Genomic DNA, 19,138 nt, shown 5'->3' on the forward strand with positions numbered 1-19,138 from the left:
AAAGCTGGAATAGATCTCCGCAACGGAATGTCCGGTGCTAGAATTCTCGCTTTCATTCAGTCCAGAGAGCAGAGACCTTACTGCAGGATGTGGGATAGAGATTTCTTTATGGGGTCATTCAAGTATTACGTCAGCATCGATGGGAAAGGGGGGTTTCCGATTTGCTGACTTTTCATGACAAGGGGGAGGGGAGGTTTGGATGATGCTTACGTCATCAACCATGTTAATAACCATTAAGAATATTATGAAATATTCTTAATGGCATCTTATGCGCCCAAAACGGAAAAAAAAAACTTTCGATAGTTATTGGGCACCTGGACTAACAAGTGCTCTACAGAGCCACTTTAATGAACTCTAAATGTTTCACGGATCCTTCAAGTGCTCTGGAAATGTTTCCGGGCCGCTTAAGTACTCTGGAGCTGTGCCACGCACCACTCAAGTGATCCGTAATTATACCAAGGATCACTTAAGTAATCTGGGAATGTTTCGTGGTTAATTTGAGCGATGTAGAACCACACTGGGGGGGGGGGCGCTTAAGTGCTCTAAAACTGCGCCCCATTGCCACATGCCACTTAAGCGATCTGTAAATGTGCCAGTTACTTCATTTTTACAAAAGTGGGTTTGAGGGGTAGGTGACTTACCACATCAGGTAACTGTGAGGGCCACATTTGGTCCGCATGACAAGGGTTTATCATATATGGCTTAGAGGGTCTTTAAATGTGCCGCGAATCGTTTAAGTGCTGCTGTAACTATGTCGCGTGTCAATTAGGTGATCTTTGAATGTGAAAGTGATCTTTGAGGCCTACTTCAGTGATCTGAAAATGGGCCACGGGCCACTTAAATGCTCTGGAATTGTGCCACGGATCATTTAAGCGATTTGTAAATGTGCCGCTTAATTCATTTTTACAAAATTACGTTTGAGGGAGGAGGGGTAAGCCATATCAGATAACCTTCAGGGCGACATTTGGTCTGCGGGTCAAAGATTTACCATATACGGCTTAGAAGGTGGGTCACAATGAACTTCTTAAAGAGAAATTTTGAGTTCTTACCTTTCAAATAGCATTTAAATTAACAGAAATCAATTATAATAACATATAAAGATATACAAAAGACTAGATGTTGTGAAGATATTTATTATTTCAGATGTTAATTTTTTTTTTTTAAGGAAGGAAAAAAACTCATCTCTGCCTCGAGTCCCTCGATTGCCGGACGAGTGCTCTGATCACTAAGCTACAGAGGAGATAGAGATTTTCCTTCGCTAGAGCGTATATATGCCAAATGGAACCGTGCAATGGACGGTGAAACCGATCAGCTAATAGCTCATGGACGACGAGCCACAAGAGGGCTATATATATGGCATGAATGTCGCTCTCTACTTGTTAATACAAGATATACAGAAGACGAGTACAGAAGTAGTTCTTCTGTATATCTTGTATTAACAAGTGGAGAGCGACATTCATGTCATATATAAAGATATTTTCTTTCGAAATTATAATTTTTTTTTTAAATATTTTTTTTTTTGTATGGGGGGGGGGAGTGGGGAGGCGCACGAGCTCCCTATGCCCTCTACCGCGTACTAGAACTCCTTTTATATATGAAGTCGTCTTACCCACGGAGGAAAGAATAACAGGAGGTGACATCAGGCACGAAAATTGAAGCCGTTGTGGCAACCCCATGGGCTGACAAGACAAGTAAGCCCAAACAAACCGCTCTTTTCCGTATACTTAACATGTGTTTTGCCGGATCGAATTCTCTTAAAATATTAATATCTAAATAAATTTAAGCACCATGACTGTTTAATGCGTCTTCAGGTAATCTACATGATCCAATAATGGGGAAAGATGAAAGTTTATCCTTGTATAAGGGGTTTTTATATTTTTAATTTATTTTTGAAAGGGGAAGATCATTTTTCGCTCTCAACTCGTCATAAGTTTTCAGTTCAGTGCCTTCAATTTATTTTAAAAATTCCATGTATCACATTAATGTCTATGGAAATATGATTAATTAAAATAATATGAAGCTCCAATAAAATTCAATTTTCATAACTTTTTCTTTTAACTGTTTATTTTGCCTTTTTGTTTCGTTCATCATTATCATAGATCTGGGACATTTCGAAAGTGTTTGAGGCCCGTGGGCGCTCGTCCCAAGCTCTACATGAGGAATTTTGATTTCTGAATCAATCCTGAGGTGCTCGAGCACCTTCTGACAGGGCCGTAGCTAGGATTTTTGCCATCCGGGGCAAAGAGCATTTTGCCGTCCCCGTGCCTCAAAGTACTGGAAGTGCTCGAGCGTCCTCCACCACTGTGTATTTATGGTTTTGCTGCCTGTAGGCTGTACAAATTTCGCCACCCTTCTTCCGTTCCACTCTCATATTCTTGGATACGTATGATTGAAATATATGCCGCCCATCCGAACCTTCCGCTATGTAGATGTAGTATTGAGAAAAAAATACCAAAAATAAAAAACTTTTTTTACGAGCCGCGATAAGTCATCTCTCCGGCCTATAGTATTTCGGAAAATAATTACTTGGGCTGTTTTTTCCCCCGTCTTCATTTTGTACCTATTACTTTGCTTTTAAAGTGGTATGTGTGCGAAAATTTGAAAAAAAAAATTTCAAATTGAATTTGAAATCTAAAATTGTCTGTGCTCGAGTTTTTGTTGTTCTACCTGGACTGGAAGTATTTCTACAATATTTTAATATAAACAGCTGAAAGGCATTATATATTATATATGCTAATGTTTTGCATATATAATGTTTTTCGCAAAAAAAAGTCAGATTTTTTCAAACACCGCTTGTTCAAGTGTCTTTAAACATTGTGTGTCTCTCAGCACTGAGGTATTACATGCTTTGGCATAATTTTTTTTTAATTAAAATGCCGAGAAGGAATTTTGGGGCACAAGACATGGGTAAATTTTGGTTATTTTTGCAAAAGGTTCCATGTTGTTGAAGTTAATATTGGAAAACAAATAACAACTAAAATTGTAAAAGCTCTCGTTCAATTGTGTAAATATATCCACAGAATTTGAGGGAAAAAAAATCGAGTTCCTAAAGTGAATAGTAAATTTTTAAAAGATTTTTAAAAACGGGGATGTTTCTCATAGGAAAGCATGTTAAGCCACGGTTTGTTTGATTCTTTCCTCCATGCGTCTTACCGCGTACGTTTTTGATCCCACCAATATGAGTTAGGCTTAGGAGGTAGGGGGGCAGTGATGACGAAATTTTGCTGACGGGGGGGGGAGAGTTTTGCTGACGTGCTGACAAGGGGTCAGAAATGGCTAAAAATTTGCATACATACGTAATACTTGAACGGCCCCTATATATTGTGTAATACAAGATTACGAAAACCTATAATGACCTATATATGTTTTTTTAACATATATTAATGTGCGTCACCCTCATCAAAAAAGTTTCGATATCCGTCGTCAGATGTCACTGTCACTCACCCAAATCTGGCAACATTGTTTCTCAACAACTGAAGCAAAAGTTTTAAAATGGCTAATGCCGTAGCATGCCGGTTATTGTTATTGTAGAATTGTCAGCGTAGAGGTTAGTTTGTTTATTTCTCTTACCCGTACTCCCCCCGCGATAATTTAATAATTTCATCGAAATTTCGTGATTAAATTACGATGGTTAGGAATTAATTTTTTATTTTCCCCGCGGTGACTCCAATTTGGCTTCTATTTGACGCGCATTGTGTTGTTTATTTATACAGTATACTTTTATTTGTTGGCTGGTTTTTAGAATATGAGGCGTAAACAAAGAGGAGAGGAGACGATGGTGGAAGAGATGACGGAAGAAGCCATCGTGAACAGAATCTACGATGAATTGAAATCCAGGTCCTTCGTGGAGCAGTTGAGACTGGAATGCATCGTCGACGTCAAGAAAAAGGTAATTCCCATCAGCAGCCATATGTCTTATTGCAATACATGTCGATGAATGGAGTTGGGTGAATGATGACCTAAATTAACGATGTAATCAACAGTAGGGGAAACTTGAGAAGCTATGCAATAACTTCTCAATAGAAAACTTCTCTTGATAGAAAGAAGAAATACGATAAATATGTTAGGGTGAATGGAGGTGCTGTCCATACTTAACAATAAGACAATCATAAATACTTTTTATGGGCATTGTATAATATCATGTATACATAGTTTTTATAATTAGATTTTTAATTGGGGGGTTGCTGTATTTGAGAAATATGACATCCATATTTGTTATTGGTATCTTTTTCCTCATCCACCTCGTTGGGTATTTTGCCTATTGTAGCCTTGTATTTGTATTTATTTGTACTGGTGTAATAACTCATTTATTCATTCATTGGTGTAATAACTAATTAATGTTCTGTAGTCATCGTCGTACATCATGCAGCTGGCCATAGATGCCAGAACCTGTCTTTTGTAAAAAGGGCCAAGACCCCATTACTTAATGAATATAAAATGCAATGCACCCCCCCCCCCTGGAACAGTTGTCGTATGGTCTGCCAGTTTGTGACTTTTGGCACCAAACATGTCTGTTGACCTAACGTAAAGTCGCCAAGGCCGTCGCACACTACGGACGCCAAAAAAAAAAAAAAAATCAGTGTGCAAAACAACCAAGCATAAAAATAGGGAAATATCAGTTAAAAAAAATTACACCTGGACCATGTTTTAAATAATAAACAGATTGGAGCATAAGGAATTCCGGACATGAAAGTTTCTCTGGATTCTTGTCAATAAAAACTGGTTGAATAAATAAATATTCTATGCACAGTTGAATCCCGTTTTAACGAATACTGTTATAGAGAAAATCTCATTTTAACTAACACTTTTCTAATCCCTCAAATAAGGTTACATAGGAACAATGCTAGTTAATCTGGAATTCCTTTATAACGAAATTTCGTTTTAACAAAGTGGTCTCTTGGTGTTCGTTATAACGGGATTCGACTGTATTAAAAACTAAAACCCGGACCCTTTTTTTAAAATAATAAACGGATTGGGCATGAAAAATTCTCTAGATTCATTTTAATAAACCCATAAGACAGAAGGCATGACAATGGATGAATAATAAATATAACGAAATAATAAAACGGTATGATAGGGCCTACAACCTGACCAGTAGATAATAATCCAAATGACGCGAGTTACAGAAGGGAGGAATAAAATATCCAAGATATGTGCTGGAAATGGAACAACCGCCGTTTTTAATTTTTTTTAAAACACGGTGAATGAAAGAAAAATCTTGTTTGGCAAAACTAGCGCCACCTGGTATCACCCAGGAGGGGAAACTGGAAAGATGTTATAAAAAAGGAAACCCAGAGCCCCATTATGACAGTCGTGGGGGACCAGGCTGCATCTGTTCCGCTTGAACCCCCGTCATTCCCTTGACAACTTTTTTTCTGACAGCCTGACAATAAGTTGCCAAGCACAGCATGATGGCACTGGGTTGTTGTTTCTACTCTTGATCTCTAGAATTTCTATACAGACATATGTGTGCAGGTGGTGTTATTTCTGCAGGGTTTTCAAACAGTTCGAACAGCTGCTGTATAATCCAGAGATAGTCGTTTTTTTGGTAACTTTTTTCAGCTCCAAACATGTCCGACTGCCCGGGCGAGAGTCGCCAAGGTTAAACAGGTGTCACCGTCACCAAAAAACTAATTGCCAGCATTTGGCCCGAGCCCTGTAGGTTCCAGTGTCACTGAGGTGCTGTATTTAATGAACCTTGAATTAAAGTTTAAAAAAAAAATTTGATTATTTTTTATTGTACTATTATGTTGTCCCCACCCATGGCAAAGCTGAACATTCATTGCTACTGACGAGCGTTAAGCTAATGTTGGCATGTCTGTGTATTACAATTTGTACTTTGACTATGAAAAGATTCCGATTTTGAGAATGGTACACCTTGATCCATAGGTTGGACAACATAATTGGTATCAAGTGGTACACATTCTCGATGCACCTGCAGCTGAACAATGTCAAAATAGGCACTAAAATATCATAGAAAAAATGGAGAAAAACAGAATATTCAAAACTTTTGTTTTGAAAATTTGTTTAACAACTTGGTCAAATAGAACAAAGTTTGACTTTTAGAATTTTTCCAAATTAAATTTGCTGACACAAAAATCAATTTTTTTTCTTCTAACGTCGAATTAAACAAGAAATTTTAACATTAAATTCGACAGGAAAGTTCATAAAAGTTCAAATTATCCAAAATTTGAATTAAGTTCGAATTAACCAAGTTCTACAGTATTGTATTTAAATAGTACTTAAAGAATCAATTTTTTCAACGCTTCTCACATTTTAAATCTAATAAAAAAATGTCAACTATTATTTACTCTAAATTAGTGATGCATCATAAAATTTACGACTTATTTTCGTATTTTTCCTTTTTAAATGTGCTTTGCCCTTTTGCCTCTTTCAGTAGCTTAATGTGTTTCTAGGTACATCCTTCAGTTAATGAACTTGTGTAATTCATACTTCCATTTTATTGCAGTAGGATTCTATTCTCAGTTTCATGTTTTCTTTATCCTAGAAATTCACCCTGACATAGCCTCTGTTACACAAAACACCACACAATAAAATATAATCAGCAAATTTTTCATTTCTGCAAAAAATTCCAATTAATATAGTTTTTAAAAATTAGTTTGTTGCGCTTAAATTCATAGATATTCGGCAGAATACCTGAGCATTATTTGGCTGGATATTCGTCCCATCTCTAGTAATAATAATTAGTAATATCATGTTGCTGTGTATTTTAAGCAAAACATTTGCGACTTTGGGAAAATTGTTGCAAATAATGTCCTGATATTTCTTTACGTCACTGAAAACAGAAGCCATCACAAAAAAGGGGCAGAAGTTACGAAAAATAATAAGAATAGAACAATAATAATAAACATCAGGTTTTTTTTTAACCAATCCATAACAGCATGGACTTGCAGAATCGGAAACCAGCTGGACTGTGTTCGCACCCCTAGTCAGGTTTCACTGTGTTCATAGTCTATGCTTGTCATAGCGACAATTCCATTACAATGACTGGTGGAATAAATCACAAATGTTTTCATAATATAACGACTATCCTATGTTTTCCTTTTGATACAGTAATCGTCCAATATAATGTTTTTTGCAGAACGATGGGGGGGGGGGGGGTTGTTACAACTAGTGTAGACTTCATCAGTTTCAGAATTAAATTTTTTTTTATTCGATTAGAATTACAATTACTTATAAATTATAAGTCTGTCTATGGTTGAGGGGACTCTTACATGTATGGAAAACAGTTGGGTCCAGCACGTAGCTGGAAAGTCTCTCACATTTTCCAGAAGAATCTCAAATTTGTACTTCATTCTCTCAACTCCCAAAAAATTTGGAAAATCTTCCAAATTTTCCCAGTGATTGAAAAAAATTGTTCCCAAAGAATTTACCCGATCTTGTTAATGAGAAATAAAGTTTATGTCAATCTTATTTGTATAGTGTGGGAATATATTTTTTTTATAATGTAATTCAACTTACCATATAGTTCTCGCGAAAAAATGTTTAAAATGTGAATTTTGAAATAGAATTCTTAATGTTTTGCTCTGAAAGCATTTTTTTCCCTTCCATTCTATTCCTTTCTTCAGGAAACTTATATGAAACTGCAGGACAGAATAAAAGAATATTTGACAAAAAAGATGTCGAATGATTCGTGGATGGATGACGATTTCAATGCTGATGCTTTCCGGGGTCAAATTGTAGAGTATGTGTTACATTTAATATGTCCTAATAACTTTGCCTTAGACTAGCAAAGATCGAAAGACAATGTGTAATAGGCAAATAGTAAATATAACATACATGTGTTGACATGTTTTTTATGGAATACAGAACCCTTTTGTTTTTGCCTTGAAAACTGCACCCAGGAGTTACAAGATATATGTCAGTGTATTTTTTTAATTTATTATTTGCCTATTACACTTTGTCTTTTTGTCTTTTGCCATGTTTTTCATGGTAACATAGAAAATCTCAATTATGTTAATAGTTCGTGTATCATATTTCCGAGAGAACAATTGCTGTTCTCTCGGTTGGTGAGGTTATCTGTGTGCTACACCATTCTACTCTAACTTTAAAGTTTAACCTAGAAAATATGTAGGAATATCTGTTTCTTAATTTTTTACAAATTGCAGGAATATCTGTAAAACTTTATTAGGTAGTTCTAAATATACGTTTGTTTCTTTTGAATCTAGGTGCGGAGTTCTTGCTATTACAGTGGAGCGTATAGTAGATGCTGTGGTCACAAGAAAGCTTCATGAGGAATTGAAGCCAATGATAACAAAAATGGTGAAGGATTTCTGTCATTCCAATCTGTCAAGAACAAGGCAGCAGAGGGCCATGAAGAAAATTGAAAGGAGTCCCAAGAACGAAGGAGCTTGTTTTGAGGAAACTGCAAGTTTTGTTCGGAAAATTTGTGAAGACACTCAGAGAGACTCTAAAAAGTTGTTTGAAGATAGTTTCATCTCCAAGAGTTTAGGTAGATATGTGTGAAATTTTTACCTTTCTATCAATCAATTTTCTGGTCTGCAGAGTTCTGAAATAGATTTGCTTATCATATTCATAACTTACATTTGATTATATATATTTTTCCAGCCCATGTTTTCAATTCGTCTTTACAAGACTCTGGTGATGACGGAGAAGTCAGTGACATGTCTTCAAATGATGGAGATAATTTGCAAAAGGAAGATGGACATAATATGTCAAACAAAAGAAAACGGAAAAAAAGTAAGACTTGTATTAGAGTTTCTTTTTTATATAATTCTACTTTATTTTTGAGGCATCCCTAGATTGTCATTCCAATTGCCTGGAGGACTGGGTGTATCACCATTCTTAATGAAAATCTAGTCCTTATCTTTTTTTGTAGTACTGTTGAATAGATTCTAATGACTGTGCTTGAATTTTTAGCACGGTTGGCAGGTTTCTGACACATGTCAGTTTTTGACGATTTAAACTATTGCATCAAAAACCTCGGATATTGTTTTTAAATATAAAAATTCTCATAGAAAATAATATTGATTGCATATAATATTTAAGGTGACTGTTATACAAAGAATAAATATTTAATGATTGTAAAATAATTTTCTACTCTACAGAATTAATTTGCACAATATATCAGTGTTGGGGTTTTAGACAGAATAAGTGTAGATTTTGCTGTACTTGACTGTCCAAAATTTCAAAAAACCAACATATAACATGGACACCAATAGATTTTTCTAAATGAAAATAACATGTTGAAAACTAATTAATTAAAAATTTAAAAAATTATCAAAATCCAAATTTGACTCACAAAAAGAAAAAAAAGAATGAGTAAAAGCTTAAAAAAAAAAAAACTGTCCTTAACTGTCACAAACTTAGTTAAAACATGTATTTTACCAAAATATAGCATGAAAACAAATACTTTCTTTTGATCACACTTCTCAACACTGATTTGTTCCGAAAGATATTTCAGTGATTTTGGGGCACTAAATCCAAATCTGGAATTCAATTTTCATTTTATTTCTAAAACCTATGGTAATACGTCAGCAGCATAAAAATCACATTGAAACTGTGCAAAATGTAAATCAGTGACAAACTTAATATCGATACATATAGACCAGTGGTGTCTGATGGTGATACAAATGAAATAATGTACTGAATGGAATAGGTAAATAAATAGAAAATTAAAAGTAAAAATTTGTCAAAAATTATATAGTGGCCTCAAACTATATTGAAATAGTGAGAACATGCATTATTTCAAAAATTAGAGCCAATCCAGTACCGCCCAAGTAACACTAGTTTTGAAATCAGCAGCCTAAATTTTTCCCTAAAGCAGTTTTGGGGAACCCCTACTATTTTTTTAATAGTGTTACACTAAAACACTATAGATACTGCCTTGTTCTTTTGGGACTCTTTAGCAATCCAATCTAAAATTTGAAAGTTGTTGGCAAGGTTTTTGACAGCAGTGTTCTTTTGCAGGCTATAGTGACCCCCACACTCCTCTATTTTGTGTCATACTTTGCTCATATGATTTCCTCAAGTTTTTGTTGCCTTCAGACTACAATTTAGTAACTATTATTTACACACAAAAATTTTAGGTACCAATACAAATTTTCTAATCGACCTGGTGTATAGGATTTGGGGATGGGGCTTAATTTAAGTAAATTAACAGATATTTGCACAGATATTTTAATGTATATTGCTGATAGGGATTTGTATTGCCGTTCCATGTTTTTCCTTTTTTTTTCTTCCTTTTTTGTGATTGCAAATCTTCATCATGCACTACAGTAAAACCTTGATGACTCGTCACCTCATGTTAAAATCCTTTAAAAAAATATGACTGTGGTGTTATCGAAAAATTATGACTGTGTAAGTGGAGTGACTTAAGATGTTACCTTTTTAGAGCTTTTATTACTTATTGTGTTAAAATATACTGGTACTGTTTGGTTTATACTAATAACTTTTTTAATTTATACTAATCATAGCAACTTTCTTTCAAACCGAGCACAACTCAGGTCTATCACCATCCATGGATGATTTACTACCTAGTGAGTTGTGCCGGAAGTGTAATTGTGTGTAACAGTCTGAGTGCGTATGTAGTGTTGTTTGATTTTTCAATGCTGCCATCTATATTTCAAATGTGAAGTGAGTGATTTGTTATGATTGAATTACATTTGTACTGTTGCTCTGTGTTTTTTTAAAGGGGAGATCGGCTCTCATTCACGCCTTGAAGTTGGGCACCACTTTCCAATCAGAGCAACTGCTAGATTAGTTAGCTTTTTTCACTACTGCACATTAATTTTACATACACATGAAATTTAATCTTAGTGTTTTAATTCTTTATCATTAGTTCATGTAACAACTACAAGATAATCTTAGTAAAATTTATCAAGGCAATCTTTCACATGCTAACTACAAGTTAATCTCGAACACAGGGTCTACTTTGAGGGACGTGTGGAGAGCATGGGGTAGGCAAAAGCACACATTAGAAAACCTCAACTTTGGAAAAAAATGTCTGGTTTTTCAACAAATATAATTTGTTCGAAAAACCCTAAATTATTGAAGCCCATGCAAAAACCAGGTCTAGCTTGAACAGTCCTCTAATGATTCAAAAACTTTAGTTGGCAAATGAACTTCCGCAGCGTAACTTTTGTTACTCGAACTGTTTCTGTTTCGGAACATAAGGCTTTTATGGTGACTTTTAAGCACCGGCAGTGTTAACAAGCTATTTTTTTTAAAGGAATCCATAGAAATTATCTGTTCCTCTCTCTCAAACTTTTTCATGGTGACTAGTTAACCCAAATTAGTGATGAGTGAACAAGGGTTTAATAACATTGTCTATGAAAGCTGGAAAGGCCTGAAGAAAAACTACTTAAACCGGCGTGACGACTTATTAGGGTGACAACTTAACGATGTTTTACTGTATTTTATTTAATTCTTCATTAATGAAGTGCTGTTTTTTTCGCTGTGTAATCTGTAAAGTCACTGTGAGAATCAAGTTTACTTTGTTTTCGATTTCAAGCTATAAAACCCTGGGTATCCCTTCACTTTGCGTGATTTCGTTATAACACAATTTTTAAAAGTTCATTTTAGGAATTCCAACCCACAAAATTTGGCTTGGAGTTTAACTTTAGCCCTGGAAATGGGCTTGCAAATTGAAGTTATATATATACACAAACACATATAACGCACAAACCATAGTTAAATCCTTTGACAACAAAATATGTTGGATTTGATGATGTAGCCGAGAGAAATTGTCGGATACAGCTTACCAAATCTGACTGATGAACAATGGTAAGCATTTATTATGCCATGAGAAGTTTAATCGACAAAAGCTGTTTCAGTGAAACTAGAATTTTCATATTTGTGAGAAATATGCAGAATTCTCTGGCTTTGCTACTAAAGTTTTTATAAGCAGATGAAAAATCCTGATTCATTAAAAAGAAAGTCTGCCATACCAGGCTCTTCAGGAAAGAAGAGCAAGGTTAGAAACATTCGCACTCACTAGAATCAATTGGAAGTAGTGAAGGCAGAAAAATATTTAAATTCATTCATATTGCCTGAATTCACTGGATTTATTCATAATTTTGAATAATTAATTTTAAAAAAAGGGTCCTTTGCTGTTGGGTTCAATTTTTTTAATCCTCCTGAAGAAAATCAGTCCCTTATCCTTATTCTTCCCATATTAAATTCAAATCACTTTACACAATTTCATCTTATGAGACTATTTTGCTGAACCAATTAATCGTGTAGAGTGAGGAGCACCTGTATAGTAAAACCCTTTCTTTTGTAGCACTGGCGGGACAAAAAGTTTCTCATGAAAGATCAGTGATGGCAAAGAAAAGGTTCTTAGTGAAGCCTTTAAAATATAATTTTTTATTGGTGTTGATCATTAAGAAAGGTTTTCACTGTATATGTGTATCTTTATTGAATCAGATGCCTTAGCCCTTAGTGCCCTATTGCAAATATCTTTATTTCATTTTCTTCACAGGTTCCACTCCCAAAAAGGATGATGCAGAACCAGAACAAGTTGTTCGTGTTAGACGGGAAAGGAAATTCAATCCCAAGTATTCACCTAGTCTGTATCAAACCTCAATGTTATCATCCAGTGTGTTCAACGGACATACAACACCACCTTCTCCTAGCAACAAAAATGGTCATTCTTCAGAGAATCATAATGTGGCTCAAAAAACTGCTGTGTCTAAACCTAAATCATGTGCGGCAAGCGAGACAAAGTTACCTACAACAAACAGTGTTAAGTTGCATGACCGGACCAGTGAAATGAAGCTAGGCAACGTTCATGTCAAGAAGGAGGTAGTAAACAGTGATAATACGCCTGCTGAGGACACCACAATTTATTTTGCTAGGAAATCTTCACCAAAACTGCAAGCGGTAAATTCTGTAAAGGTCACTCCGAGTAATCGCAGGCATCCAGTCACCATGGAACCTCTTCGAAAGTCGAGTAATGTTGAAGATGTGAATGGCTTTGTGAGAAAGAGCTGTAGACCCAGAAAATTAAACTCTATGATCTTTTCAGACACTTTTCAGGGTTCTTCTGTGATGATGGACAATGTATTAGCTCCAAAATCTCCAGATGCTGTGGAAATCAAAGTGTCTGTAAAGGTGGAAGCAGAGAATCCAGAGAAAAACGATTCAAGTCTGAATCCAGAAACAAAGTAATATGTTTGAGATGGTTCTTTTAAAATCATGATTTAAAATTCTGTAAATTGGAAATAGTAGTTATTGTGCATTAGTAGCCATAAACTTGTCCAAATGGCTTCAATCGAAGTCTCGGTGGCTATAGGGTTAACTTTATATCGTTGATGTTTATTACTTTGCATGTGCACACTGCTGCTGCTGAAGAAAAGTTGCATATTCTAACTTAATACAGTGATCTCTCACTCATACGCTCTATCACTTATAACGTTTCTCTCAGTTATAAAACAATTTTCTGCACTCTTGAGAAAAGATATAGTATGACAATGTTACTCACCTACTCGTCACTTGTTAGTCTTTTTCCCTTGTTAACCTTGCACTGTTGCACTACTAGTGAGGGATCTCTGTACTTTGTTGGACCTTTAGCATGAACTACAGCAGAATTTTATCATGGCACTTCCTTTATTACGTCATGCAATAAATGTGCCACTTATTCTTATACTCCCCAAAGCAGACTATCAAAATCTAGAAAAATTTTAAGAAAAGCGTAGAAAACACTATTATGGGAATTTTTACAGCAGAACATTTCCAGTCAACCAAGGGCCTATTGCAGAACAATGTAAAACATTCTGCTTTGGGGTTTATACCTAATTCACACATTATTTCACCAAGGTCCTTGGTGGGGTTGGGGAAGAAATGAGTGACTTCTCAGATTAACCTCTAATGATGTCTATACTAATACCAAGGGGTGTGTCATAAGCAAAAACATGCTCTTCGAACTGGGGTGCTGCTTAGTCTTCATCTCCCTATAAGTTGCGCAGCCTCCAGTTGTGCTAAAGGTGTTCGTAAAATGGGAAAAGTATCAACCCACGCAGCACAATAAGTACAACATGTTTTCAAACTGGTACCATCTCGCATGAATCTGGCTAACTGAAAAAAAAAGGTGTACTATATATCAGTGTTTCTCCTCAATTTATCTTATGCGATGATGGCATAGGTAGACTTGATAATTCATTTGTTGTAATTCATATTAGTAATATCCTTACAGGTTCAAATGAAAATTGACCATGCATAAAATAACCATATCTAATTGGGAAAAATGTGGCAATCAGTACTGGGTATCATTAAACATAGCCAAAAAATGTAATTTATGGCAATTATCACTGAAGGATGGACAAGTAAAGGGCTAGACCGAATCAAAATTGCTATAGAAATGAAAATTTTTACGAATTGGAGTTTGAATCAAAATTCGAAATGAAATTGCTGAAAAATTACCTTATATATATATGGAAAATGAAGGGCTACTGGATCATTGATCATGTTTGGGGCACCATTTACCACACGGTTTGGTGCTCTAACCACCCAGTGTGGGATTCCATGCAGTAGCAATTGTTTTTTCTACATCAGAAAAGTTTCTGCGTATTGAACTCCCGACACCTAAACATCCTTTGGTACTTTAAGCAAGTATCTCTGATCGACCTGAGCATCTGCACCCCGAGAGCTACTGGACGTTGTAGTGAGCTGAAGGAAATAACATTAAAGAAGACAAATATGCAAGGTGAATTATAAGTAATAAAAATGATCTTCATTCCTGATTTTAGTAAAACTCAAATGAGGTTTGTCAAAAAAAGAATGGGGACAGTATGAAAAAGTTGGAATGGCCAAAAATAAAGGAAGGTCATGTAAAATACTAGCAATTGCTGTGTTATGTCTTTTATTCTTACGTTTAAATGTTCTGTATTTTACTGGTCATATTGTCACGCAACTCAAGCTGCAAGTTAGTGGTCCTTGACATTATTTCAGATATTTTACTGGTCTTTTGTGTTCAGACAGGTACACTGCTATATATATCATGTAAAAATAAAAATGTAACTGGTAGCATAATTTTGCATGCCATCAAGCCTACAATCGACCATTGGCATTCGAGCTGCAGGACTAACTGAAAGAAAGAGGTCTTGCTCTTCCGATTGCACATATTACACAGTTGTCTCGCACAAACATATTTTTTATTACGAGAGAGTGAACCAGAGTGCCCTCCCTCATTGTCAAGTTCCATTGCTCATGCTTTTACTTGTTCACATCATTGTTATAATTTCACGACTGCTTTTGGTCATTGCGATCTTTCACTTTGGGACATTTTTAATGACCATTGTGATGCATCTCACATTTTTAAATTCATCAAAGGCGCCCCCCCCCCCTCTCCATTGGTTTTTACAATACATTATAGTTCCTTACAATATACGCCATTGTTTTATGTTTCACGCAATTTTTTTTTTTTCATGCACACTTTTACTTTCTTGACACGACAAGAACAAATTTTATCCTATTTTCAATTGGTCATTTCTTTTGGCGCAGTATGACCTAATTGGTTCTTGTGCCAATAAAATCAAATCATAATTTTGCACATATTCCTTGTGGAATACGCACATAATTATATAAGTGTTACTAGGGGGTTGATATGGCATCGAAAGCATCATTGCATGCTGTTAAGGTGAGCTGTTTTTGTATTACACTAATTTGCGCAGGTCTTGTTAGAATTCATAAGATTAAGTGCTCCAACATGCCATATATATATAACAGTATTATGTTTTAACAAGTATTTTCAAATCGTTTTTGCGAGATATCTTTGTTTGGTCTGCTTTGACAAGACTATTTTTGTTTATACTAATAATTGCATTCTATACTGTTTTTTATTTATTTGTTTTCAAAGTATTTTCTTAAATTTATATAATGCATTATTTTCTAGGCCAGAAACTCATTCCTCAAAACGATATGATGAGTCGGACCTGTACAAACCTCGTCCTATCATACACTCGTCTGGGAACAGATTGAGGCGTGCCTAGAAAAGAGGATACTTCTATATGGATCTTTTTTTGCTCTTTGTGTTCATTTATTGTTTGTTATTTTGTAAGAAAATGGCCAAAGAAAGTAATTATTTTTTTGGGGGGGGGATGTATCGCATATTTTTTTAAACCTAGTACGTCTTCAGGTTATCGACGTTCCAAGCAATTGTAAAATCAGATGTGTATATGTGCGTGTATGTGATGCTTTTATTTTCAGCTTAAAAAAAGTGTTTTCCAAAGGGGTCGATAGAATGGTTCGGGCGGGGGGGGGGGGGGTAGAAGCTACGGGTATCCTATGGGTTGGCTTCAGTTTGGGAGGGGAGCGATGAGGATGAGAGAGAAAACATTTATGAAGGGGTGAGATGGAACAAAAAGTTTGGGGAAACTCTGGTTTATAATGATTTTTATAAACTCTGTTACTTGTTTTAATTTCTTTCATACCTTACTGCTGTCAGATGTCATTGTTCAGTTTATCAGAAAGCTGCTGAGTATTTGTTCTTTATTTTTAGAAACGGAATGACTGGAAATCATTTTCATGCCATATTCTTACATTGTCAGTATGTGTTTTGTGATATTCTTTCAAAAACTGTGTTATCAGTGTTTTGATTTGGCATGGGTCCAATTTTTATTTTTTTTTTTTACAGTCCCTCCCTTTTCCCCGTATATTTACAAAAATGTTATTTGTTATTTTGAGTTTGCGAGCATGGTTTTTTCTTTGCTTGCATGATGGGATTTTTTTTTAAATTTTCAAATATGACTGGACACGATGAATTTACCAAAACTAGCAATTGGCATGGAAAATCTTAGATTTGGACTTGTCCGTACATTTCTAGACTGTTAATTCAGACAAGAAATCAATTTTGTAAATTAGTCTGTGCACATTTCTTTCAAGTAATCATGTTGTTTCTAATGATAACTGATGAAATTCAGCTTTGGTTACTTAGTAAATGTTGGTACTTGTATACCAATTGGTTTTTTATTTTTTTATGGTAGAACAATCATTATGGTGAATTTTTATTTTGACCATGATACTCCAATCAACTATTGACCACACATATGTAATATTTGAGAATGAATTATACATTTGGTTCCTTTTTCCTCCCTCCTGAAGCGAGTGGCATGTTATTTTATAAAAGAATGTTGGCTCGGTTTTGATGAGTTGAATTTGCTGTAGGTTCAGAATGTTATCCTTATAGAACAGGGAATGGCCAACCTTTCTCCAAGCTGTGTCACAATCAAGATTATTTTCAATGCTCGACAAATTTTAACGTGCAAACCATACGAGCATTTTCTGTTTCCGTAAAAATTTTGTCACTGTTGAGTTCTAAATTGTTTTTATTTTTGTCATAAATTTAATTATTGCAATGTAGGTTATGGATGTTAGTGTATTGATAATTTTATCTCTACATCATATTGGGCATAGACACTGGAACCTGGGGACTCAGGGTATTTGCGGTGTCTTCCCCCCTCCCAAGACGTGATATACAGTGTAGTTGTATTTCATACAATGCATGCCCCCCCCCCCCCCATATATGGATGATCCTGAATCTCGTACACGTGGGATGTCCAGCAACTATGCCCAAAGATGAAAAACCAAACAAACGCATTGAATAGAAAGTCATCATATAGTTATTTTAAAAGTGTCTGTTAAAAACAGGTTTGGCAGCCTGCAAGATCATTCATAATAAAAAGATTGTTTAAAAGGTGGAGAAAATTTCCTTAATTGAGAAATGTAATAGAATTTATTTTATTTTTGAAAAATGTTCATGTGTCACTTGGCACGTATCTACAAGGAGTTGGCCGCCCTTGCTATATAACTTTTTTTTTCTTACTATGGACGATGAACCTTTATGTAAACATTTCTAAGTTTGTTAATCTCAGGGCTTGACAAATCACAAAAAAATTTAGTTGCTAGATATTTTTTTTTATGAGTCAAACATTCCCCCCCCCCCCCCCACCCCAAGAAAAACAGGTCCAAACATAATGTTTCTCTCTCTCTCTCTCTTTCCTGATGCTTTCTTTCAGTGAGGAAAGGACTGGAATAGCTTTCATGAATTTTGGCTATGTTTTTGCCTACAATTTATGATGCGACTAATTTTTTATCCAACCAAGACTTGACGTGAAAATGATAAAATAAAATTTCAAAAATAAAATAAACTATACTCACAATAATTGTGAGTATAGTTTCAAGTTTTTGAAGGTCTCAAACATTCTTTGGTCAAGCGAGTTGATTTTCCAAACATGTAGTAGATACTTTGCCGATTTTTATCATGCTAAGCTGTAACATTTGATTATGTATTTCTTGTACATCTCTCAAGGCAGTTTCTAAACCGAGAGCTTTTGTCTAGGTTTTGTCATCTTAAATCAAATTCTCACGATAACAAAATCTAGACAACAGGCAGCAGTTTCAGATATTTTCATCCATCAAGCCCATAAAACTTAGCATCACATCCAGATTTATCTCAAAAGTTACAATAGCCAGAGTGCTTCTGTAATTTAATCACATAATTTTCTATTGACTCACCTTTAACTTTTCCAAAAACATAGCAACCCCCCTTTCCACGTTGGCAAGATATGCTGGCATGAATTCCAAAAATTGTCCTGATCTGAATTTATAAAATATAGAAATTCTGTCACCTTGGCAACCAAAGATTTGGCAAGCCCCTGCTTTATCCATAAGATTTATTGTCATTTGCGACAACATGATAGTAGTGTGCCTAGATGCATGATTAAGCATCAAAATTCAATTTCACTTCAAATTTTGTTGAGGAGTGAAAAAAAAAAATATTCCTTTAAGTTTTAGGTAATTTTTTTTCTAATGGCTTTTTTTTTAATCAGTGAGAAATTACTTTCTTTTTACAAAAAAATCTTCCTTAAAATTTTGAAGAGGAGTAACTTTTCAAAATTGTATTTTCAGATAATATCCCATGGAAAATACTTTTCATGGTCCCCCACAGTTCATAAAAAAAGGTTATTTATTAACATTATTGAGAGAATTTCATAAATTTTTGTTTCGTTTTTGAATGTTTAATGCAAAGCAATGTCTGCAATCACAGTTCCTAGATAAGATTATTATATACTGATTTTGGTATTGGCTGAAGTTATCCAAAATGTAGAACCAATGGTATGTGTTCCCTTTATGAAGTGACAATGTTTTTAAATTTTGT

The 19,138-nt window shown here is 35.0% G+C and overlaps 1 protein-coding gene across 1 annotated transcript; it reads left to right on the plus strand.

Moving 5' to 3' along the window:
- The first annotated feature begins 3,460 nt into the window (after positions 1-3,460).
- LOC149076485 (uncharacterized) lies at positions 3,461-17,925 on the plus strand. Its single transcript, XM_089244056.1, has 7 exons — positions 3,461-3,547; positions 3,743-3,889; positions 7,590-7,705; positions 8,190-8,473; positions 8,590-8,721; positions 12,464-13,148; positions 15,875-17,925. The coding sequence occupies exons 2-7, from the start codon at positions 3,746-3,748 to the stop codon at positions 15,969-15,971; spliced, it is 1,458 nt and encodes a 485-aa protein (XP_089100182.1). The 5' UTR covers positions 3,461-3,547; positions 3,743-3,745; the 3' UTR covers positions 15,972-17,925.
- Positions 17,926-19,138: the final 1,213 nt, after the last annotated feature.

This window comes from Pholcus phalangioides, unplaced genomic scaffold, assembly GCF_987345545.1.
Source record: "Pholcus phalangioides strain wild (caught in Gottingen) unplaced genomic scaffold, Ppha-v1.0 ptg000015l_1, whole genome shotgun sequence".
Classification (NCBI taxonomy): Eukaryota; Metazoa; Arthropoda; class Arachnida; order Araneae; family Pholcidae; genus Pholcus; species Pholcus phalangioides.

Bases quoted from the DNA above. Each gene is read 5' to 3' on its own strand.
- LOC149076485 (XM_089244056.1), top strand. From the start codon at position 3,746: ATGAGGCGTAAACAAAGAGGAGAGGAGACGATGGTGGAAGAGATGACG. The intron at 8,722-12,463 runs GTAAGACTTGTA...TTTTCTTCACAG, and splicing joins CAAAAGAAAACGGAAAAAAA to GTTCCACTCCCAAAAAGGAT. The intron at 13,149-15,874 runs GTAATATGTTTG...ATTATTTTCTAG, and splicing joins AGTCTGAATCCAGAAACAAA to GCCAGAAACTCATTCCTCAA.